This window comes from Dermacentor andersoni, chromosome 1 (assembly GCF_023375885.2).
Source record: "Dermacentor andersoni chromosome 1, qqDerAnde1_hic_scaffold, whole genome shotgun sequence".
Lineage (NCBI taxonomy): Eukaryota > Metazoa > Arthropoda > Arachnida > Ixodida > Ixodidae > Dermacentor > Dermacentor andersoni.
Genome location: NC_092814.1, coordinates 115154221 through 115178844, shown reverse-complemented (window position 1 = coordinate 115178844; position 24624 = coordinate 115154221). Strand labels below are relative to the sequence as shown.

Genomic DNA, 24624 nt, shown 5'->3' with positions numbered 1-24624 from the left:
TGCGCCCGGCTGAACTTGTGGTGAGGCGGGGGGAAGGTTCGGCGACTGAGGTAAAAGGCCTTAACGAGATCGTTATAAGTTGTCAGATTGTCCCTGGTGTCCAACTCATCTCCAGTGACTCCGGCGCGGTTGACTAGGCCTCGCGCAATGGAGTGGGTGACCTCGTTGAGATTGGGGAGGTGTGGGTGGACAGGGCCCGCATGGGCCGGGATCCATGTTAGGGAGATTATGCTGTCCTTAGAGTGTGGTGCCTGGCAGAGGATGCGAAGAGCTTGGGGAGAAATACGGCCTTTGCTGAAGTTAGTGACGGCTGAGCGAGAGTCACACACGATGGTGTGGCAGGTGGGATCTAAAGTGGCCAGGGCGATGGCCACTTCTTCAGCCATCTCGGCAGTGGGGGTAGTGACGCTGGAGGCTTGGTGTAGGACTCCATCGCGTTTGGCGACGGCCACAAATCGTGTGCTATGGGAATATTGGGCTGCATCAACAAATGTGACGCCAGGTACGTGAGCAAGGGCTTTTATGATAGCTCCGGCCCGAGCTAGGCGCCGGGCCCTGTTATATTCAGGGTGCATGTTTCTAGGGATAGGGTCTATGTAGATCCAGCTACGGATGTCGGTCGGGATCGGTTGTTTGGGGCCTTGTCACTGATGGTAGGTGAAGCCAAGCGTGGATAGAATAAAGCGTCCCGTTTCAGTAAGGGTGAGCCGTTCAAGCTGAGAGCGTTGTTGGGCTTCAATGAGTTCGGAAAGGTTTTTGTGAACTCCCAGTTGGTTGAAGAGTTCAGTGCTGGTGCAATGCGGGAGGCCAAGTGCTTGCTTGTAGACCCCTCGTATGAGGGTGTCGATCTTGTTTTGCTCAGCCCGGTACCAGTTGAGGTACGCAGCAACGTAGGTAATGTGGCATATGACAAAGGATTGGACGAGGCGGAGAAGGCTTTCTTCTTTGAGTCCCCCTCGTCGGTTAGAGATACGTCTAAGAAGTCGTAGGGTGTTTTGAGATTGGGCACAGATCTTGTTGAGAGCCAAGGCGTTGGAGCCGTTGGTAGAGATGGTGAGACCGAGGACCCGGATACTAGGGACGTGTGGGATAGGACTGCCATCTTGAAGGCGTAGGGTGATGGCGTCACAGGGTCGGTGATCAGATTGGTGTTTGGGAGGGCGACCTCAGTGAATGGGCTTGTAGAGCAGAAGCTCCGATTTAGCCGGCGAACAGCGCAGTCCGGTCCCTCGGAGATAGGCTTCAACCGTGTCAATCGCCGTTTGGAGGGCTGACTCCACTTGACCATCACTGCCTCGGTACAACCAGATGGTGATGTCGTCGGCGTAGATGGTATGGTTGATATTGTCGACTCGTTGTAGTTGCTGGGCAAGGCCAATCATGACGAAGTTAAAGAGCATGGGCGAGATAACTGAACCTTGCGGGGTGCCTTCGCTGCCAAGGGGAAGCTGGTCTGATCGTAAATCCCCGGCCGAGAGGGTGGCCGTGCGATTGGAGAGAAAGTCACGAATGTAATTGTAAGCTCGCTCTCCCAGGTGGAGGTTGGAGACCTGGTCAAGTCTAGCTGCATGGGAAATGTTATCAGAGGCTTGAGTGAGGTCGAGTCCGAGGATGGCATGGAATGGCGCTGAATTTTTTAAGAGTGCAGATTAGCGGCTATACTCCTCATCTATATTCTAAGAAACGTTTGCACCCTTTGTGGCTTATTTTTTCGCACAACAATAATCGTCATGCATCCATTTTGCATGTCTTTCATTTCTTTACCGCTGCGCGCCCGGTATACTTACAGGTCACGAACGGCATGCGCGTTACTAGCGTGACATAGCATTCTCGACAGGAAAGTAGCGAGAGCAGAGCTTTCAAGAAAGTAAATGCAAGCAAGATAGATGACGATTATTCTTGTGGGATAAGATAAGCCCCAAAGGGTGCAATCTCTTTAAGAGTTTACTGCGGCTGCGCATGGCGTGGCTGAGCGCGGGCGCCCTATTTTGGAGGTAATCTGGGGTGGGTGCAAAGGTTGTTGACCCGACATAACTGTTGGCTTCGTGTGCGATGTACCAACGCCTCCTAGACAGCAGGCCTGTGCGCTCTAGTTTATGACGACATGCTGCTTGGATCGAAATTTTCAATGCCAAGCCGACGTAAAGAAAGCGGTGACGTCAAAATCACCACGGCTTACTCCGGAGCATCCCCATTAGATTCTATAGCAGTCGGGCTAGGTAGCATGACGTCGTGAATGGAAGTGCACAGAAACTGCGCCTCAAAAAAAAAAAAAAAAAAAAACGAATTGCTTTTGTTTGTAATGCCGCCCATTCGCGTTCGCACGTTTCGCCTGTACACACAGTATTCATATAAGGTATAAATACCAAAACTACACATGCTTGTAATTTACTTGTGCTTGTAATGTACTTTACTTCGTACGGGAACTACTGCAGCTTACCTGGTGCCACAACGTTGCATGAATGCACAAAAAGCCCGCAACAAGCATTTATATAGAGCGAAATAAACATTTCCTCATATACAAGGCGTCTACTTTATGAAATTGCACGTGGCACAGATTCTATGTAGGCTTGTAAAGATGGTACGCAATCATTTTTACTAAACAATGAAACTATTTCGCATCTTGAGCGCGCGCGGTTGAGAACTATATAGAAGCAAAAAAAAAAAAAAATGCCGCGCCGATCAGTGCAGCCAGCTAGCGTTCAAAACGCACGCGCCCAAAGCCGATGTGTGCTTCAGGTATTAATGCCGACGGCTTGGTGCGCTACGGTCAATTCGGCCGCTGGGCTCTATGGGAGTGTCCGCTCTTGTTGAATGTCTTTCTCTATGGAACGCCACTCAAAGATCTCTAGAATATAAATACAAGCAATATAAGTACCTCGGTGCATGCATAAACGAAGGAAAGACTTACTCAACCACCCACCAAGATAACCTGAACATGAAAGGGAAGCTGAATGCAGCAATAATGAAACAGGGCACTTTGGGGCCACAATAACTATGAGGTGGTGCGTGGAAAATGGGAAGAAGTCATGCTGCCAACGCGGACGTTCGCAAATGCCATTCTGTGCCTAAAATCGGATAGATTGTCGGGGTTGGAAGTTAACCAAAGATCGGTGGGCCGGTTGGTTTTTGCGAGCTCACCGCAAAATCACAAATGAGGCAGTGCAAGGGGACATGGGTTGGGCCTCGTTTGAAGCGCAGAGCAAAATTAGTTTTGAAGAAGGACTCAGTAACATGGATCAAAATAAACGGGCAACTAAAGTGCACAAGTATCTGTTTACCGAAAAAGCGTGGACACAGAATGGAGGAAGAGGTCAAGAAAATTGGCAACCAAGTATAGGGTAATTGAAAGTGTAGCCATGAATCAGAAAGTGAGAGAAACAGAGACAGCGAATTGGATGCAAAGAATGGAAACGAAAAAGAGCAAGGATATTTACAAGAATGAGAAAGAAGAAATTAGGAAAACCTGTACGATAACGCGAAGGGAAGTGCCTTGCTATTTGAGGATCGAGCTAGCTGCATAAGGACAAAAACATACTGGAGCATAGATTCGCAATTAAATTAGGTATGCGTATACTGCAGCAAAGATCCGGAGACCACTCAGCACATCCTAATGGAATGCGAGGCATTCACCAATCGAGACCAGTACGTAGCGTACAACTTCCAGAAAACTATCAACCAGCAATCGAGATAAGCAAGAGACGTTTAGAGTATCGGTGGAAAAATGCAGGGAAGAGACCGATACGACCGGATCCATTACAGGCATTGGCAGCGGTACAAGGCAGGTAGAGGAGATTAAAGAGATGTATACAAGAATGTTAGAAGATAAAGCATTGATAGCATAGCTGAGTAACTCAAGCAGGCTAGGTGACGATTTCTCGCCGTCTCGCTTCAAAGGGGATGCCAACGAATCACCATGCGTCACATCGTACTGCGGAGCATTTCTACAAGGTCGAGCGCGTCGTGTCTTGTCATTCAACACGTTTTAATGCCGAATAAAACTTCCACTTGTTCTGCAAGGTCCCCTATATGGTGGCTGAGGGATGCGTTCGTCAGCGCATCTCTTGTCACAACGCTCCAATTCGCCTTGCTGATTCATGAAAGGTTCGCTTTCACGTATTCCCACAATGCGTGAGATCTGCATAATTTTCCTTTCTGAAATCAAGAAATAAACGTGATGGTTAAGTGGTTTATCAAACTGCTATCTGATCATACATCCGGGTGCAACTAAGTGTGCAGCAGCTTTATACTCTTCTGGAGAAATGCGGCCGTATAAAATTATGATAGAAAAGAACAAAATGTGCAATCACAGTCACTTTTTTCGCGAAGAACTGCAACTGCATTGACAAACATGTCATCATGAATCTAAAGGGACATTCTTTTGCATTGTTAGCCGTCGAGTAGCATGCGCTATAGTCTACCGGCTGCGTGGCAATGCAAGCGCGCTGAACGTAAAAGTATCGACAGCCTCGGGCCTCCTTGCAACGTACACTCTTGGCCAATATGAAAGGAAACACCGAATTTGCGTTCAAAGTCGGTAATTTACCTTGTGCGCGTTTGTAACAAGGAAAAGTTCCATGAACGGGATTCTTCAACGGGAGAACATAGCAAATAAAAGTGAGTGAGGTCAGCGGCGTAGCTAGGTCGTCTGGCACCCGGGGCCCATAGGTCTTCTGTCACCCCCCCCCGCCCCCCCCCCCCCACCGGTGTAGTCGAGGATATCAACAATTTCCGGGTGTCTTCAGACGTATGTGACACCCCCCCCCCCCCACTGGCCCCTCGCACCCGGGGCCCACGGCCCCCCCTGTTGCTACGCCACTGAGTGAGGTTCTGACTTGCACGTTTGCAACAATCGCTGTTGGAACAACACACATGAACTGTCCCCTTCCATATTGGTGGAGGGTGTGCACGTTTGCACGGTAGCTTATTGTTTGCTGCATTTATATGGCGGTCGGAAATTTGTTCCAATTCTGGGATTACATTTTCTTTGCAAACAAGCAGGAGCAATTGTCGATGCTACTGAGACGGAGTAATGTCATTGACAGATGTCTCATGTATGCTCGGATTAAATGGCGGTTATTGACCTGCTCTTCAATTCTGTTCTACGTGAGCACGGTGAACATATTCCACATAGGATCAAGAGCACCGACCCACGTAAACCGGTTGAGTAAACTAGAACACGGTATGTGTGACCTATACACTACGAGGTTAGTGCTGAACCGTTCAGGGTCACTTTTGGTAAAACACACTGCGACAAGAGCGTCTGTCTGGCTTTCGCCGCAAGTCGCGTAATCGCAGTTCCGTAGCCTACTCGAGATTAAAACAGCGCGAACGGATCGTGCGTGCGATATGGTCAAAAACCACGTGGGCAGCACTGGATACGGCTACGCAGTTTGCCGGAAGCGCAACAAACGAGGTTCTAGCACGATTCGGCCGTCAGAAGCGGCGAAAGCAACATGCCGCTTTCGCAGGCTATGCTTGTATCTCTGTCACATGAATTCAGCTATAGACGCCAAAAGCAGAAAACTACGAAACCGCTATCTCAGGGTGAATAAACTCAAGGAGCAATTACATTTGTGTATGATGGCCAGAAGGAAAGGGTGCTGATGGGTATCCGATCGGTCGTGCATGGCTTAATGTTGCCATAGCAACTCGAGTGCTGTCGCAACAGAAACATGACAGGAAGGGGCGAACACCCAAGACAAAACCAGAAGAAGCTACTGTCGCTTAATGTACAAAAACAATATAAATGCGATAGCATGTCGTACAGGGCACTCACCGACCTTCGTTCTTGGTATCGGCGCAAAATAACGAGGGCCGGTGGCGGAGACAATGTAATCAAAGGCGAGGGTGGCGAGCCGATCCCGATACCAGGACACGGTGTGTCCTCGCAATGCTTCTAATGCGATAGCATTTTGCAGATTGAAAGGCCACGTAATGTATTGGGTGCGTCCTCGGCGGAGCCACTGGCGAGGAGGGATGGAAGGGATAGGTAAAGATGTAGACAAGTAGCAGAAGTAGTGTGACGCAGAGAGGCACGTTACAGAAACAGCGCGCTAGATTCACGGGACCGGGCGGATTGGGTCACGCAGCCGAGCGCAAGCAGCAGCTGCGTACCAGGGATCCGACAGCCTACCAAGCTGTCATTTAATGAACAGACGGGATTAGCTCAGTGATAAACACCGGGGCCGCATGTTTCAGCTTCGCTGGTTAACAATCTGTACTGAGTGCTTGGGCGGTGATTTTTTATATGGCTCAGTCTGCGGACGAGCATGACGTGGTTCTGTGCTGCCAAATCGTGCCCCACGCATGGAGCCCGCTGGCGAGCTTTCAACACGATTCGTTGCAGCTCAGTCCACGACACACTCGCAGTGTGAATGGCCAAGAGCGTTTTGGAGCATATATTGTAGCAGTCAAAATGATGATTCTGAATTGTTATCAGCCGGGCACTATTACTGCGCTGAATAAACCAGCACGCTCGAAAAGGCAAATGCCGCGCGTCCCTAGCGGTAAAAGTCACACAAAAGCACACACACACACACACACACACACACACACACACACACACACACACACACACAACGGCATAAACGAACCTGCATACTACGTACGGAACGTACGTAGTATGCAGGTTCGTCATTCGAGCAATTTTATTTTACGCCTAAGGACGGTCTAGCTAGTAGAATGACCGAACAACAAACCTACTGCGTTACAAGGTCATACACATAAACGTGACAAAGCAAAGCAGTTAATAACATGCAAAGGGGTAAGTTTCAGTTTGCCGCGTGCACCGCTCCCAACACGGCTACCCCGCGGGCTGACTGCGAACATGCGGGAGCGCGCATTGAATTAGTTCAGTGACCCTTAAGCTCATTTAGCTTTATGAATGGCAGGAGACGCGACGGCACTGTGCGCATAAGGTGGGGGCGACCCCCACCCGATGTTCGCCACAAATCTCTTCGCCGTGGACTTCGAGTGCGCGGCGCGTCCTGGAGCAGCTTTGGAGCAGTTTCTCTCATTTTTAGCATGGACATAGCAGCTTTAACGGAATATAGCAGATTGGAGCAATTGGAGCAGCATTCCCACCACTGCACTCGTCTGCGGCTTGAACTGGCGATCGGTCGCATCGTGTGAATCCAGCCCAATAAGCGATGCCGATGGATAGACGTATTCAGAACGGAAACTAGCGCAAATCACGTTATTTTCCGTTCTGAATACCACGCACCAATTAGGCCAACGGCAAACTCTTTAGGAGATAAGCACATAACATAGGAAGGCATAGTCTTATCGCATTGCTGTCGCCCATGTGTAGCACGAGGACGACCCGGGAGCTTTTCAAGCTGTGAAGAAAGCGCGAAGAAACATGAAACTGTGTAACAGCTGAAACGGCGCATCTCAGCAATGCGCGGATGAGCAACTGTCGGCCCCTGCAAAATGAGTGTACAATGCCGCAGAATGATAACACGCGGATAGCTCGCGCATGAGAACCTCGGCCAAGCTCAGTGAATAAAATAACGATGAAAGGCGTAATTTACTTCTGCAGGCACATGCGACTTCTACATATAGCAGAGGCGAAAGGAAAACGTTGCGTATACTATAGCTCAGCACGTATGCCTTGCCCCTGTTTGCAAACAGGAGAACCACAACCGATGATCCAAGCTCTGCAAAAGCAGAATGATCTCACGAAAGAGCCCTGGCGCTTAATAATGCAGCATTTTATTCACGGAAACTGTTACGTAATTGTGTGCAAGCACACCCCACGCGCTTGGATAGGGAAACATGTCATACGCAAACTGCCTGTAGTGCACACTTTTGGCGGCAATTAACGAAAAAAAATCTACGTGTAAAAACGTGGTCACAGTTGCGGAACTTCACAAAATCGATAATTAAACAGCGATATCAGCCGTCGTCTGTGGCAAACGTCAGTGAACACTTTGCTGTAGTAGGCACCCTTTTAAAAATATGGTATGCATATATATATATATATATATATATATATATATATATATATATATATATATATATATATATATATATATATATATAGAGAGAGAGAGAGAGAGAGAGAGAGAGTTCGTGTTGTGGACATTACACAGTATTAATAAGAAAAATAAGTCGCCAGCGGCGATCTCCTGTCGCCCTGGACATGTTTAACCACGTGAAAACAGTGATAGCAGTGCATATCACTCTCACTGGCACATTATACATAATAAAACTGCGCGCTCTGGCACGCAACTTAGAGGTAATATGAAAATAACTAAGCAGGCTAACCAGAGTTTAAAAACAAAATGAACAAAACGCGCATTATCAAAAATATAGATATATGTATATATGAAAAAAGAAAACGGGCACCAGTATCCCTGAGCTCATGCCCTGGCGACGGCGCCATGCGCGCGACCAAGTGTCACATGCACAGTGGCCGCTGAATGGTGACATCCCGAAAGTAGCGATGACTGAGCGCTCTCTTCGCTGGCATACGGGCATCAGGGTCGGCAATGAGTAGCTTCAGGATGAGGTCTTCTCCGTCGGCGTCTAGGCCATTGATAATGTTCACGAGCGACTGTGGCTCCCAGCGCGGGAGGTGGCTTTGTAGTCGGGAAGGTTGGTTACGCCGGGCCAAGAGTTCTCGTCGGGTGTACCGAGAGTGCGGAAGATACGGAAAAGCTGGTCTATTTCAGAGTCACCCGCAAAGAGTGCCTTTAGCATAAGCATTTCGGCGAAGATGCAGCCAATGCTCCAGACGTCTACCGACGTCGAGTAGAAGCGCGAGCCGAGGAGGATTTCGGGCGCCCGGTACCAGAGCGTAACCACTTCGTGCGTGTACGTGCGCGGTGGCAGCCCGAAGGCCCGTGCGAGGCCGAAGTCGGCTAACTTGATGTTACCTTCGAAATCGATTAGGAGGTTCTGCGGCTTCAGGTCCCGGTGCAAGATGCGATGAGAGTGGCAGTACGCGATGCCTTGCAACAGCTGCCACAGGTAGCTCTTCACCAGCTTCACGGCAAGTGGGGTTTTGCTCGACGCTGCTTTGTCCATGTGCTTCTTAAGATCCTCCGTCATGTATTCGAATACGAGGTATAGCTTTTGGTCTTGGGGAACGACATCGAGAAGGCGCACAATATTTGGGTGTCGAAGTTCTTTCAGAAGGGCGATTTCTCGTATGGCAGTGCTCGGTACACCTTCGGCTTCGCTCTCAAGACGGATCTTCTTCAAGGCAATAAATCGTCCGGTGGCCCTGTCACGGGCCTTGTACACGACTCCGTAGGTTCCCTCGCCGATTTTCTCGATTTTCTGAAACTTTTCACTGAGCGCGTCTTCCATGAAGTCTCGATCACTTGAATAGAATTACAAGGCCTGAGCGCACACGCAACCAACGCCGACTTTCGCGCGAAACTGGCGGTCTTCGCGGTCTTTGCAGTCTGCTTCTCAAGGTTGCTGCTTCTTTAGTAAAGTTGCGTCAAAATACGTTTACAAATTATATTATTTATGCTAAACGCTGCCTAAATTATAATAATGTAACTTCAAAAATATTTCAGCATATACTGATTAACAATATTTTTTTTTACTTTCTTGTAAACCTTTAGGTCAGGGAGGGAGAATTTATGAGCGTTGGGCAGGGTCTACTCTTAGGTCAAGCCAAGTCAGAGAAGCGGCCACAAAATTGCCGTCTGATCAGCAGTGCACATGGGAGTGCACATTTGAATGGCTTCTAATCGCATGCTTCGCAACCCCCGCTGCTGAAATGAAACTTCTAGCACCATCATCACATCTTAGCAAGAGAACTGCTGCATCTAAATGTGCTGTTATAGCTGCTCTATCAAGGTGCTAAACGCTTCAGTGCAGGACTTCTGCTGCGACTGTCCGTGCAACAGCCGCGATCGTACGTTCGCATACCCTTGGTTATACTGGTGCACCCTTCCCTTTTGTATCGCAACCAGTGTTTGCTAAAGAAATGTACCGCTCTGCAGTATTGACAGTTGCTCTAGGCGTTGCTATATGCGGTGTCTGTCTGTTTTGTTGTGGCTTCTTGCTCCAAAGGCAAGCTATCGAAGAACATAGTGAATGCTCTGACATCACAGTCTTCTACCGATCTACTGGGAAGCCCACGGCCCTCCCTAGCCCAATTTGCTGGTATCCGGCAAAGTTTAAGAAAGTGGTAATTTTGCTAATCGACGCCTTGAAGCTGGAGTTTGCTCTGTATGGACCCCCGTGGGATGAAAGCGAGCATTATCGAAACAAGATGCCCGTTTTCTCCGAGTTGTCTGCTGGTACCGGCGCTGAGCGCACCGTTTTGCTCAAGTTTGTGGCGGATGCCCCCACCACAACAGTGCAGAGGTTGAAGGCATTGATGACTGGAGGACTGCCGACGTTTATTGACGCTGGTACTAATTTTTATCAAACTGAGGTGCGAGAAGACAATTTGATCAGTCAGATGTTCAAAATGGGCAAGAAGGTTGTGTTCATGGGCGACGACGCTTGGGTCAACCTTTTTCCTGGAAAATTCGCCCGTGCGTACGCGTACCCCTCGTTTGTAGTAAAGGTAAGATATTGGCAGTTTTATGCCGCCGCGATTAGTGCCGCGAACTTAGTGTGCGAATTTTATACTTTAGGTACCTTCGTTTTGAGTTAGAACAGTTTAGTACATATTTGTCGCAGTCTATAAGTTTATGCACCAGAGAAAATGTAATCGTGTGAAGCAGTGTCAATGACGAATAATTTGTGATATGTTTAATCTGTAATCACGTCCCTTTTTACTTACTCAAGTTTATCGATGCATGCACAGAAGTCCTTTAAAAAATGTCAGTAAAGCTTCATTTGAGCCTAGTTTGTACATAATTCTGAACTTAAACTTACAGCGCAAACACCTAAGACGGACCACAAGCACCACAGACGGACCAAGTGCGGTTGTGTGGCCTAGGGTTTATATAATCATTGACGAAGAAGAAATGAAGTTGTTAGTCAGCGCCAGTGTGTGTCGTATCTTCCTTTTGTGGTCCGTCTTAGGTGTTTGCGCTGTAAGTTTAAGTTCAGCTTTAAAAAATGGGAGCAATAAACCAGTGCCTCCTGATATGGTGGCCTCACTGCTCTTCATGCGATACATACATTGCTTCGAACAAAGTGACTTCACTTTGCACCTTCTGTGGTCAGGCCTGGTGCTGTGTCTGTATTTACAGACATTAGTGTCAGTGACCAAGTATTAGATTAATTTCTGAAATTAAAGCAATATAATATGTATGAGAAGTAAGCGCACATACTTGACAGTGATATCATGTATCAAATACCTGTCGCTGCAAAAAAAAAAAAAAAAAAAGAACACAATTTGCTCAAGCTGACTCACAGTCGCAGCTTCCTGACGGTTTCTTTTGCCATTGGTTACACCATTACTCCAATTCTTTTTACCATTGGGTAAAATGTAAAAAATTAGTTTTCATTGTTAGAACACTTTCTGAATTTGGTGCACTTTTGTTTGCCAGGAAAAAGTTTTCAAAGTTCCCCATAAGTTATTCCTCTTTCCTGCATTTGAATTTGCATCTTTAGCTCACAATAAGCACCCATTTTTGTGTCTTGAGGCGATAGCCAGCCCATAAAACTCACTGTCATGAATGTATGTGCAAAAGTGTGCAGATGCAAAAATGCGCTGATGCCATGGGTATTCAACGTTCTGCTCAAAAGTGTGCTCAAACATTTTCTTTGTGGCCTCCGCTGTGCCACTTTGTTTGTCATGCTTCAGTCCATTTTAGGAGGATAGTGGCTACGTGTAATTTTATTGAGACCCTCGAAGGTCAGTGGGACAAACGAATCCCATGTTTTGAAAAGCCATGTAGTGTCAGTAGGACAAATACGTCCCACTTTTTAAATCTATGTGGCTTGTTGTACAGAACTAATTAGTTTCAAACTATATAAGCACCTCATGTACTTAAATGACAAAAAATTTCATGAGTTTTGGTTCACAAGGGAAGTGGTCGGAAAACATTTTGTATCGAGACCCTAGCGGGTCACTGGGACATGTGCATCACAAGTGGGACAAATATGTCCCACTTTTTTAAATTAAGCATCTTTGTGTATAGAAGTGAAATTTGTTGTAAACTATTTCTAAGCACCTCATTTATTAATACCACATAAAATATTTCAAGAGCTTTGTAAAAAAAAAAAATATATGCTGGCCTACATAGGGTAACTGTGAGTGAATTTTGATAACACATCCCTGTAAATTGTTTGAAAGAACCTGTATTTGCCTATGGAATTTGATATTAGAATTTCTTGAATGGGATGCAACAGAGCTGTTATGTGTTTAGATAGTGTCAAAATCTTTTTGTTACGTACCATAGATCAAGTTGGCAACTTGCCCCCACATTTTTTTCAACAGTGGAAAAATTTTTTTTGAAATTTTTATGCTTGTATAATGACTTTTCCTTTTGACATCATAAAGAAGTAGAAAGGGAATGTTATTTTTATGCATGGTTCAGCTAATGCTTGTATGAATGCGGCAAGTGTGAACACTTTTGTACTAGATTTGCTAAGAATTCTGGAAGAATTTGGTCAATAAAGTACACCTAAGTGGAGCAGCTGCCTTGATGTGGTGAGAACATGGTCCTCTTCACACTTCTCAGCTTTAACAAATATTGTCTGACACGTGATGCTTTTTCGTTTTTGATTGTGTACCTACATCATCAAATTCAGGTGTTTGTGGCAACTGTCTTTTTGTTGCATTGCACTTTCTCAGCTGCAAATGCATGGTGGATTTTTCCGCAGCTTCTGCACAACACATTCTGTATTTTTCTTTATCTTCATTTATGTCTTCACTGTCGTGGGCACCAGAGAAAGCTAAATTTTAAAAACATTGTTGGAAAGTTATAAAACAAAACATAATGTGAATAGTAGAAGTTTTTTGTGGCTGCTGTATTAGTTTACTTAGACATGTTTATTGGTAACTCTTATTTTGGAGTGGCGGGGGGGAGCAGTTTCTTAAAAAATATAAAATATTTCAAAGCGAATAGATTGCTTATTGCCATATTCACTTATGATGAAGAAAAATTGTTTTTGTTTATAGATACTGCTGTTTCTAAAAAGAGACATTGCAGGAGTAGATAAAAAATTGTGACACAGAGCAAAATCTGAAAGAAAGAAAACTGAAAAAAAAATATATTGTGGAATATATTTAAAACAGAATACATTTGATGGGCTCTGATCTTACATAAAGATAAAATTATTCTCCTGCCATGCTGCAGGATTTACATACAGTCGACAATGGTGTTCTCGAACACCTTTATCCGGAGCTGGACAATCCAGATGGATGGGATGTTCTGGTGGCTCACTTTCTTGGCGTGGACCACTGCGGTCATTGGCTAGGCCGGAATCATCCAGCCATGGCTGCCAAGCTCACCCAACTTGACCAGGTGATAAGGTGGGCAGACAGTAAATAGGCTTGCATTGGTTTAATGCTTCTTGTATTTGTACATGGTGCACTAGAGCTCAAATCTTCTGTGGCCATTTCTCTATGGTCTTTCACTGACCAAGCAAAAATTGCAATGGCAGCAATGGCAGCCACCATGCCAATATGTCGCTGGTTGATTTTTCCACCCAGCCACTAAGACATGGGTGTACAATAAATTTGGAGAAAAATACCTTGACATTGGCAGTACACGACAGGGTGTGTTTTTATCTCTTCATTGGCCACATTGAAGGATGCAGGATGCTGCCACTTGCATTAGTTACATTGGCAGGCTGGACTCTAATATTTCTGATTCTAAAGAGTCACTGTGATGAGTGCCCACATGTGCGCTCTTTATGCTCAAGGTGTATTAAAACCTTTAAACTTGCCTCACAATGACAGGTCACTGAGGGAAAGGGAAAGGCAATGACAGGTACTGAGGGAAAGGGAAAGCACACAAAAATGAGGCTCCCATGTCGATCTTGACACTCTTATCTGCTGCACTTGCCAGTACCAGCTGCCATGTTTCTAACAATGAATGAGGTGTGCCATGTCACCGTTTTCATTGTGTTATCATATAGAGAATTTACTGTTGCCATTGAACAGCATCTGCAGCCCTTTATGTGAATTTTCGCATTTGAACTTCTCCCATAATCTGGAGAGAAGTAATGTTTGGCAAAAGTGATGGTGACATCGTTCCCAGCCGACTGTGTGCAATAAAACCTTGAGAATTCAATATCAGTTTATTGAAAATCCTTTATAACCTATTATTTCTTTGGTGCCCTAATTTCTCATGCAAATTTCGCTATTTAATTTGAACGGTCGTCACACCTCTATCTACCCTGATCATTCGTTAACTTGAGCTTTGGTCTTTGAGACCTGCACTGCATAACTGGGAGCTTTGGGTGTTGATGCAGATACTTGAATGGTTTTAGAACACTGGTATGACTGCTGACTGCGCTAGCTTAATGCTGGTGTTAATCCATGCCAGCTCTTTCATTGCAAATGTCGGAGCAGAATGGCATGGTTTTACAGGTTGTTACTGTGGCAGTGGTGAAGGCTTTCTTCTCTGGGCAGCTTGGCCCCGAGTGCTGAGGAGCAATTCTTAGGACGGTGAAAGTTAATTCCGACATTTCAAATTTATGAACATAAAGAAAGGGGAAAACCATTAATTGTAAAAGAGAACTGTTAGCATTGCTGACAACACATTGGTTACTGTGTTCTCAATTTAGTCACTCTAAATACATCTGCTTACCCTTCGTGCTGAGCATGCTGGAGCCATGGCCAGAACACATTAGTATTATGCCAAACTATGCTCCTCATGGTACACGCTTTCCTGCTGGTGACCCTCACTGTGTACACAGGGTGCCCCAGCTAACTTTATCCAGAGTTTAAAAATGTGCGAATGCCACATAGCTGGACAGAACCAAGGTAATGTTATTGATCATCGCTTGGAGATATTCAGATGATTCTTTCTTGCATTCTTCCTAATTACATAATTAGTCTTAATTAATTCTTAAACTTCTCAAATATTATACTTAGATGAAAAGTGTCAATGAGAAAATTGTAGAGCGACATGAAGAACTCCCGATACAGCTTTCTGCTGCTCAGTACGTGCTACATAAAAGTGTTTTTCTGAGCGTGAAAGAAGCCGCAAATGCACACAAAATTGCTGCGTGACTGGCCACTCGAGGCACTTTGCATGCATTTGCGGCCTTCTTTCACACTCGGAAAAACACTGTTATGTAGCACATATTGAGGCACAGAAAGCTATATCGGGAGTTTTTCATGTTACTCTACAATTTTCTCATTGACACTTATTATCTAATTATAATTTTTGAGAAGTTTGTTAATTAGACTAATTATGTAATTAGGTAGAATTAAAAAAAATATGTGAGTATCTCCAACCGATGACAAACAACATTACCTTTGTTCTGTCCAGCAAGGCAGTATTCACATATTTTTAAACTCTGGCTAAAGTTAGCTGGTACACCCTGTATAAGATCTCTCAGTCCTGTTTCTAGGACAGTCTTATTTCTTGTATAGATAAAGAAGCACATATGAAGCATTACGCAATAATATTGTTACACTAAAGCGACAGCAAGGATGGAGGAAGAAGAGGACAAAGTGAGGTTGTGTTTGGAGTGGCTCAGTGTCAGCGTGGCAACCCTTCTCCTCTTTTCATGGCTATCTTAAATAAATGCACCCCATTGTAACAGTTTAGGTAGAGGTACAGGGTATAACAACAGCGTCCCTGAAGAATGATGATGAACCGACAACAGAGGCGCAGTCGGTGGAGCTTCGCCAAAGTCGCCAAATCGCTGATGTGCCACCAGAAATGGCTTCTGACGACAACAGCCCGCCACCGTCTTCTTGCGTCCCATGACAACCCTACATCGAGCCACAAAACTTAGCCGGAAAAGCCGGGGAAGGCGTGGACAGATGGCTCAGCATTTACCGACAAGCTAGTCGGTTCAGTGGTTGGAATGCCACCGCCCAGCTTAATAACGTTGCCTTCTTCCTCAAGGGAACTGCACCTGTATGGCTTGAAAATCACAATGAAATCAGAACAACGTGCACTCAGAGTCAATGTGCACTCAGAGTCACGGGGATGATATTATACATTTGGGGCCACTTACAACGAATTCCTTCATGGGATAAGAATTGTTTGGTGTTCAAGAAGTTTGTTGTAGTTAGCCTTACCCTCAAATAAATGTATAAAGTTTCAACAAGGTCACAGTAAACGCTTGACTTAAGAAGACAACATGTGGCATTTGTTTCTATCATCGACTAAGTAAAATCCACTTCAGTTGCGTCAAACCAATCATTTGTCATTTCTGTCATGCTGTTTCTGTGCTCACCACATCTAGTCTAGCATGATATTTATATTTGATAGAGCAGTGCACTGATGTTGGTCCTCGCACTTAAAATATTGTCATAATACCTTGCTGCATAAAATCTGTGCATAGCTTTTGGCTTCATTTACATTGATAACATCTGCAACCTCGTGAGTTTAGTGAGAACGAAAAAGGCAGGTTTTGTCAATGCTGGCACTCACAATGAATCAACACTGTGTCTAAAAACTGTGAATTGACTGACCAAAGCCTGCTTACTAGGTGGGGAAAAATAAGGCATTAAAAAAAGAAAAAGAAAGAAAGATGAATTGTGTCCAGACTGCGGTTTCTCTGTGGAGGCACTTGGTGGTAAAGTGTGTGGTGTGCTGGGTAGGCCATTTCAAAGTCTAAAAAGTTGCGAAGGTCATGGCTAATGCATGCCCTTTGCACATAACATTATTTCCTGCTACAAGGGCTGAAACAGAGATTATGTGGCTGAGTGCAACTCCCCTGTTGCCTGAAATTTCATGTGCTTTTTGTGTAAAATAGCAGGGTCTGCACAGATCCTTGAAACCCTAAAAAACCTTTGAAATTGAAAAGTATGTTTTCAAGGTCCTTGGAAAGTGCTGGAATCCTTTCTTTTCTCCCTTGAAAACCTTTCAATTTCATTAGTAATACAGTCTAAGATTTGTTACGTGGCTTGATTTCTATGGCAGATCATTGTGGAGCCGGCAAACTCCCCACTCTAGAAACAATGGTACAGTCTAGCCCACTTATAACAATACTGGTACTGTATTAGCATATATTTTTTGTGTGTATTCTATGGTAAAATAAACCACTTACTAAAATGATCCCACACCGTGTTGTTGGTTATAACAACTAAATCTGGTTGCTGGGTGTGTATGCCGAAAAGCAAAATAATGCAAAATTCTTGGGGGAGAAAAAAAAGTGAGGCGCTACACCTGGCCTGCGTGCCACACCCGCCTTCGTCACACTGTCGCGCGTCTCCCATCCACTTCTCCGACGTTGGCGCTGTTGAGGCAGTTGACTCGTTTTCGGAGATGGGAGAGAGGCGTGCAAGGCCGGTGATGCGGCGAATTCATGCCTTGAAGGGTGTTAGGCATAAAGGCAGGTGGCGGTGGTTTGCATTTTTTAAATTTTCCTTTTCAGGATTTCACTTTCCTTCTCTTTTCGGCACAGACACCCAGTAAGTAGCCAGATGTGATTGTTGTAGCCGATAATGCTGCATGGGAACATTGTAGTAAACGCTTTATTTTACCATAGAACACACACAAAAGTTCAGGATGCTAGGGCTGCTGAAGTTTAGACCTGAATCCTGAATAATGTTAAAACCAGTAATGCTGTAAGTGGGGTCGACTGTACTTCTTTCAAATTGGGAAGTTTCAATGTTTGTCCCCTCTCCTTTTGGCACTTAAATAATGTTAGAAGGGGTTTTACTGAATAAAAATTTTAAACCGGCACGAGTGTATTCCGCTTCACACGACTGGCGCAGAAATGGACAACTCCACAGTGGGCAAGAGGCAAGAGTCACCGGTGCTTCGTACTGGTTTGCCTCCTGTGTTCACACTGCTTTCTTCGGCCTAGCTAGGAACTTGAAGGGGTCAAGGCTGGACGTTCCCTATATAATTTCTGTATCTCTAGTGCAGTAAAGCTATCCATACTGTTTTGGAACCACTATCGTAGTAAAAAATAGCTACTTAAGATGCTACTCTAAATGTTTGAAAAAGCTTTGACAGGGTGTTGAAAGGCCTTGTATACCCTTGAATTTTGTCTGAAACCTGTACGAACCCTGAATAGCAAACATATGCACTTTTCTTGCAAAACTGTGACATTGGAGAACAGTGTATTATCAATTCATGGTACTCAGCATGTTTTGTTGCCAGAAAATCAGCCCAAGTCACTCACAGTTAAACATTGCCATGTATACCCATCACCAAAAAGTAAAGACCAGCTGTCCAATGCGGCCAACTGACCTTTGTGCTTTCTACAATAGGCTGTACATTCCCTCCCATCCATGTCACCGGCTGATTGTCCACTTTATTGCGGCAACAGTACTGCCAGCTCTAGAAATATCCTTAGATCTATGCATTTTCGGTATTGCCTAGGGATAGAGCAAACTTATTATAAGGTTATGTGATTTCGAAATGTGTCAATTGTAATGAATGGTATAAATCTGGTTGTCTGACATCTTGTGAAAAATAGAAGTGTGCTAATATTACAAATTTCGAATATGTTTCAGAGAGGCCTTCCTTATTTCATTCGTAATAAACGTGAGCATTTGCTATGCAAGGTTGTTGAATATTTGTTTCTATTTAAATTTACTGGATAACAACACTTACAGGTGTCTACAGGGAGTAAGACAGATGCAGTTGATGAATTTTCCTAGTGAGTCTGCTGCAGAGGAGTCGGGGTTGTAGTATAGTGGCACCAGTTCTGTAAACACATGGAGTAGCTAACTTCTGCTAAATAGTTTCCAGTCATTCAATTAGTATGCCTTGCCTTTAAGTCGCCTATGAATTTGTTTTCTTGATTTAGGCAAAGCAATATAATATTTAGACAATCTCACTATGTTTGCATTCCTTTAACTCTTTCCCTAGGGAAAATAGGTATTTCTTATTGGTTACGCCAGATTTTTTTTTTTTTTCTGATGGAACTACTGCACTCAGTATTTTAGGTATTACATAAACAAAAAGCAGAATGAATGCACTTTTCATGCATGAAAGTTTTATTAGCGAGATGTATGTCATAAAAAAAGATATAAATTGCCAGAATCAAGATTGTGGGATAAAATTGAGCAAGGTTTGTAAAGACATGCTTGTATCTGCTAAGAAAAAAATTTAAAAAGAATTTTGATATATACAAAATGTATCGTCGTCTAATAGGCACTGTCTCTGAAAAAATCAAAATTTTTCACTGAACAGGTCTTCCACTACAAAAATGCAACTGCAGGCACTACACTTGCGTGTGCCATGTGGCAAGGCAGTTCCTTGGTGTAAAACATTGGGGAATGTTGTATGTCTTGCAGTAAACTCTTGTTTTCCACTCGGTTTTCCTTTCATTGTAGCATTTCTTGCAGTTTCGATAAGTTTCCATCTTGGCACGCTCTCAAGCACTCCAAATGACAACAAAGACGGGCCGAAGCAAGAGGCGAAACCAACTTGGCTGCATCCGCTGGTGTTTTGTGCTGGTTTGCTTCGTCGTTGCTCTCAGAGTCAAAGTCCTAGGAAAAGGTAGCATCATCAGACTTGCTGCTGCTCGATCCATCGATAAAATTGGTCAAAGACACAGCGGAATCTCGAGATCTGCGATCTTTCTAAGCGTACGCATGCCGCTTACGGAGGCGGCTATTTTTACTTTCTACTTTGACGATCGCAGAACTTTGGAGTGCATTAAAAAATCACTTCCAATTGGGAAAAAGCAAACTACTCAAGAAACAAACATAGAGTTCTCCTCCTTTATGTCCAATGGTGCAGTGCATCCATGAGTGGTGCGGAAGGTCTCAAAAGCGGCGTTTCAAACAATTGATAGCGGGCTAACTATGCCCAATGGGGAACGGTAGGAAAAGAGTTAGTGATGGTCTCTGTTGACATGCTGTTCCTCTGTTTAATTACTGTGATTGTTGTAGTATGGCAGATACAATCACTTTCACTTGTTTTTCATTTATAAGCTACTCAGTTGACCGGGTGTCCAGCTCAAATGACATTACATCTCTCAAATGATGTAAATAAGGCTTCCTTTTTAAAGGGAACAGCTTTCTTTGACTCTTTTGCTCACTTTTGTGGTGGTTGAACAGAACCGCCTATATGAAGGCACCAATGCAAAGAGCTCATGCTTTCGTGCAACCGACTTGCCTTTGTCACACTTTCAAATGCACATGCTGTTGCACGAGAGCTTTGGGGCATCCGAAGGTTTAGATGCTTTGGTGGAATGCTTGGGCAGGACAGCTCTCTTCTTTTCCCACTGCTCTCACTACCTGCAGCTGTTGCAGGAAAGAAAGATGGCAGTCGCATTCCACGCTGGCGCTTGCGCTGCTGGAGACAACGCACATGGAACGAATGCGCTGATATGTTGGCTGTGTTGTCTATGGATTTATACAATGAAATAACAAACACTACCAAATTATTCTCACTGCAATAAATATATGCCTTCAAGCGCATCATTTCTTTAATAAAGCGAATGACTTTCTAAAGGCGTTTGGCTATTTGCTTACATTGCCAACCTTCATTGATGCTATGTGCACAGTTTATCTCCATCAATCAGTCCCAACGGTGGAATTACGCCACCTTATTTTTGGACCAAATTGACCTTAATGTTATATACAAACAACCTTCATATTTATATGTTTGTTAAGAAATGAGAAAATATCTGGCATTCAGTTTAATATTCACAGGTTATCTATAGCTCTTTTTCTTAACTTTAGTATTAAAACGTTATTTTATAAGCATTACATGATGCATCTACTTGTATTTCAAACATAAAATTTTGCATTGTGGTTGCTCTTTATCTACGCTATCTGAAACTAGGCGTTCTACATGGTACAAAATTTTGTTGCAGTTGGCAACAAGACATTATGTGTAATGCTGCCAACATCAAAGTAAGTCTATGAAGAAGCTTTTATTATGTTTTATTTGGGGTGAAGTTACCTCTCTTGAAAAGACACATCATACATTTTTTACTGACACTACCATTGTCCATGTACAAGTCAACTATAGCTAATTAACAAAAATAATGATTGTACCATTCATTATCGGAAGGCAAATCCTAGTGCTAGATGCTTCGTGTGCTTTATCACCTCATCTACTGAAAGAATGTAGCATACATTTTCAACGGACATTGCTTGCCATTGGCAGTTAACAGTTAAAAATTAACAAATTAATTAATGTGACCATTCATTGTCAGAAAACCAATTCTAGTGCTGGCTGTGTTGTGGGTTTTATCACCTCATTCTTCTTCTCTGCCTTGATGTTTGCTAGATCAGTGGTTTCGAAAATTACTGAGGACACCCTACTCCTGGTGATGAGTGATCATGGAATGACGATTGATGGTGACCATGGTGGAGAAACAGAAGATGAAATCGAGGCAGTGCTTTTTCTCCATGCCAAGAAACCTTTTCTATCACCTCAGAGCAATGCAAGTTTTGTGGTAAGCTTAGGTAGCCAACTCATAGCATGCTTAATGACAACCCATCAACTCGCAGCTTAGAGAACTAGTGTACTTTATTGTGCACATGTAAATATTCATGGCCCACCTGGACATGAAGCATAATGCCGTTTCATATCACCTACATTTGTTGAATGTCAAATGACTTTGTAGTCATTTTGTAATACTAAAAGCTGTAAAATATTTAGTTTGCCATTTTCGTGTGTTCTGTGCATGTATAACCAATATTGTCAAATGCATCACCTTTGGTGTCAAGCCAGTGTGCTGCCTTGCAGTGGCACCTGCACATGTGTAATCTAACATTCCTCCAGACGTTAGATTACACGTGTTCAGGTGCCACTGACATTCTTTGATAAATCTTTTTTGTGTTTTAATTAAATCGAATACTTTATTCAAAAATGAACTTGCATCTATAGAAAATGATGTAACACACATCTGGATCCCTAGCTTAAGGCTAGTTGGGATCCACACCAGTTATAACATTTTACAATGGCAAAATGGGGGGAAAATTTGCATACACGCATATATATATAATTTCACAGAGCAGAAGGCAGACAATTTCTGCTATTAACTACAACAAGACCAAGAGAAAGTGCTAAGGTGTTTATTTATAGATTACAAAAGACTAAAAGATTGAACTCATTGCGGAGGTTTTACCCTGCAGACAGCCAGAACCGGCCCCGTACGTAAACGCTGGTGATGCGCCAGGCTGACCAGCGGTTCTTCTCCGTTACAAGATGGCTATATAATTGACCAGTAAAGGCACACAAGATGTAGGTAAATGCCACACAGCAAATAATAGAGATAGTATTAGTGTGTGTATTAAAAGGTCTCTGACCAGGTTTAGGCACTGCAAAGAGACAGTTATGATTTGTAGATCACGTGGTAATGATCCAGTTAACAAACACTTACACCAATGAACACCGTGAAAACAACGAATATTTAAACAAAAGCCTGCATGCCCTTCTCAGAGGAGCCTCTCCCCCTGCCAGCAGAGATGTCATGTGTGTGGTGCTTCCACATCACATGAGCAATGCTTGCAGTGCGCAAATAGCCAGCAACAGTGCTAACAGCTTAGGGATTCTTGTGAACCGTAGAGTGTGCACAACAATGCTTGTTTTTTTCTGCTTCGTGGTCTTACTGCAATTAGCAATTGACATGATTCTTTCACTTGATTCTATTCCAGACAGAAATATCCAGTCCTCCTTCCATAGCCCAGGTGGATCTTGTGCCCACTTTATCAATGCTTATTGATGTGCCCGTTCCATATTCTAACCTTGGCTCTTTGATGCTACAAGCTTTTCCGGGCATTGAGATGGAGCATGCTGTTCCAGGCCAGCTACTGCCACTTTGGCTGAATGTTCAGCAGGTAAACAAACCAGCTCAGGGTAGACATTACTTTCTGTCTTGGTTCTGCAATATTTTAACTACATTCTAGTTACATCTGTATCATGATTATGGCTGACACTTGGAGAGCACTTTTTAAGGTTTGAGAGGGCAATATACCATATCTGTTTACAGTGCTGCACTCTTACCTTTCAGTTCTTAAGGCTTAAGAACCACCTTATTACTTATCTACATAATCACTGTGCATTTTAGCTGTATCCAGGAGCCCTATAACGTAAAGCTATTCCAATCTGTTTTTATTCCATAATCTCCTGATGTCAAATTTACATAACCACCGACGCAAGCATCGGGCGGTAACCCACAGCGTTGTTTGGAAAGCCCAATCAAACGCAGTCCTCGTTTATAGGAGGACACTTATTTTGCTTTCATAGTGAATAGCAATGGGGTACCGGGGGGCCCCCGAAATTAAGCGGCGTGCACCCCCCCCCCACCTACACCACCACTCCTCACACCACCGAATCAATCTTTAGACTTGACAGCTATTCGGCGGTTAACGTTTTGCTGCCTTTTTTACTCCTTTTGGATGGTGGTAGCTATCGGCATCTCCTGGAGTGTGAAGGCCAGTTTTCTCATCGATTCGGTGCCTGCACGATTAACTCGAGGTGCATTCAGTTGTCACCATCTATTGCAACGGTCACGCACATTGCTCTTGCTTCATTAGCTCAACCGTCTTTGTTTAGACTGATCCAGGGACCAGGAAAGGGATTCAGTTCGTAGTGAGCTGGACTGTATGCAGCCAGAGAAAATACCAGTTGCGTTTAACTTTTCCTTTTGCTTCATTATTTCCTCGAATGACGGCTCACCGCGACGCTGGTAGATCCTTGGAACCATATACCCATGATATGGGCTAGGTAAGGTTGAAAATAAAATGATGCGAAATATCGTCCATAATCAAAACTCGCAATAACCGTTAAACCCATAAGCAATATAAACGTGACCCATTACCTCATCTGGCTTTTCCCTAATTGTACAGCACTTTTTGTGCAAAATTGGCAACTGGAAACAAGAGTAGCAAGGAGCTGAGAAATTAAGCGATATACAAAGGGAGAAATCCGAGACAATAGCCAAACATGAAGGAAAAGTGAAAATTAACAAATTTAACCATTGTTTGTGAAAATATTTATGGATCAACATCTTTTTATATAAAAAGGAAGTAGAGAAAATGCCGCCGGAAGTGGAGAATGTTTCCGCGTGTATTGAATGACGCTTCTACAGTTATCAGTGGAGCTGCCTGACATAGCCACTTCTCTGCTGTGCTTATGTGGGTGTTTTTCTAACCTTCCGCAGTGGGAACAGTACGTCTAGAACTGCAGCGTCCTGCGCTCTGTGCTGTTGTGCGGGACTGGTGGCCACGCATTGTTATACAACTTCCCAAATAAAAATATGAGTCAGTTTTGGCACTTTGTAGAGCAGTGAACGAGGGATCCAAAAGAACTGTGACTGTTCTGCAATTATATATTTCTCTATAATTCTTCCAGAGCTAATTCAAAAAACGCTGCTAGAAATCTTTATTTTACTCTTTCGCTTGTTTACTTGTTCTTGGCCGTGTTCTTCCTGCACTTATTTCCTCTGCGAGTCCATTTGATGTCGTTCCTTGTTTGTCAGTTAGGTTAAAGGAGAGGTGTATCTCACAGGCATACCTGTGAGATACACCTTATTTTATTTCGCTTTTGTGGGATTACACCTCTTTATGGCAAACGGTGGGCGTTATTTACATTTGTGCTAGTAAAGGCACCCTCCCCCCTCATTTGCATAGAAAAGTTACCTTGGGTT

At 44.0% G+C, this 24624-nt stretch overlaps 1 protein-coding gene and 1 pseudogene across 1 annotated transcript in view; one reads left to right on the top strand and one right to left on the bottom strand.

Moving 5' to 3' along the window:
- Nucleotides 1-8008: 8008 nt before the first annotated feature.
- LOC126543894 (cyclin-dependent kinase 2-like) lies at nt 8009-9400 on the bottom strand (annotated as a pseudogene).
- Nucleotides 9401-9652: 252 nt separating this feature from the next.
- Nucleotides 9653-24624, top strand: part of PIG-O (phosphatidylinositol glycan anchor biosynthesis class O) — a 50161-nt gene continuing 35189 nt past the window's right edge. The window contains exons 1-4 of the mRNA XM_050191014.3: nt 9653-10537; nt 13227-13402; nt 21258-21426; nt 22631-22813. Of these exons, the coding sequence (XP_050046971.2) occupies nt 9950-10537; nt 13227-13402; nt 21258-21426; nt 22631-22813 (1116 nt within the window). The 5' untranslated portion in view covers nt 9653-9949. The remainder of the gene's footprint in view (nt 10538-13226; nt 13403-21257; nt 21427-22630; nt 22814-24624) is intronic.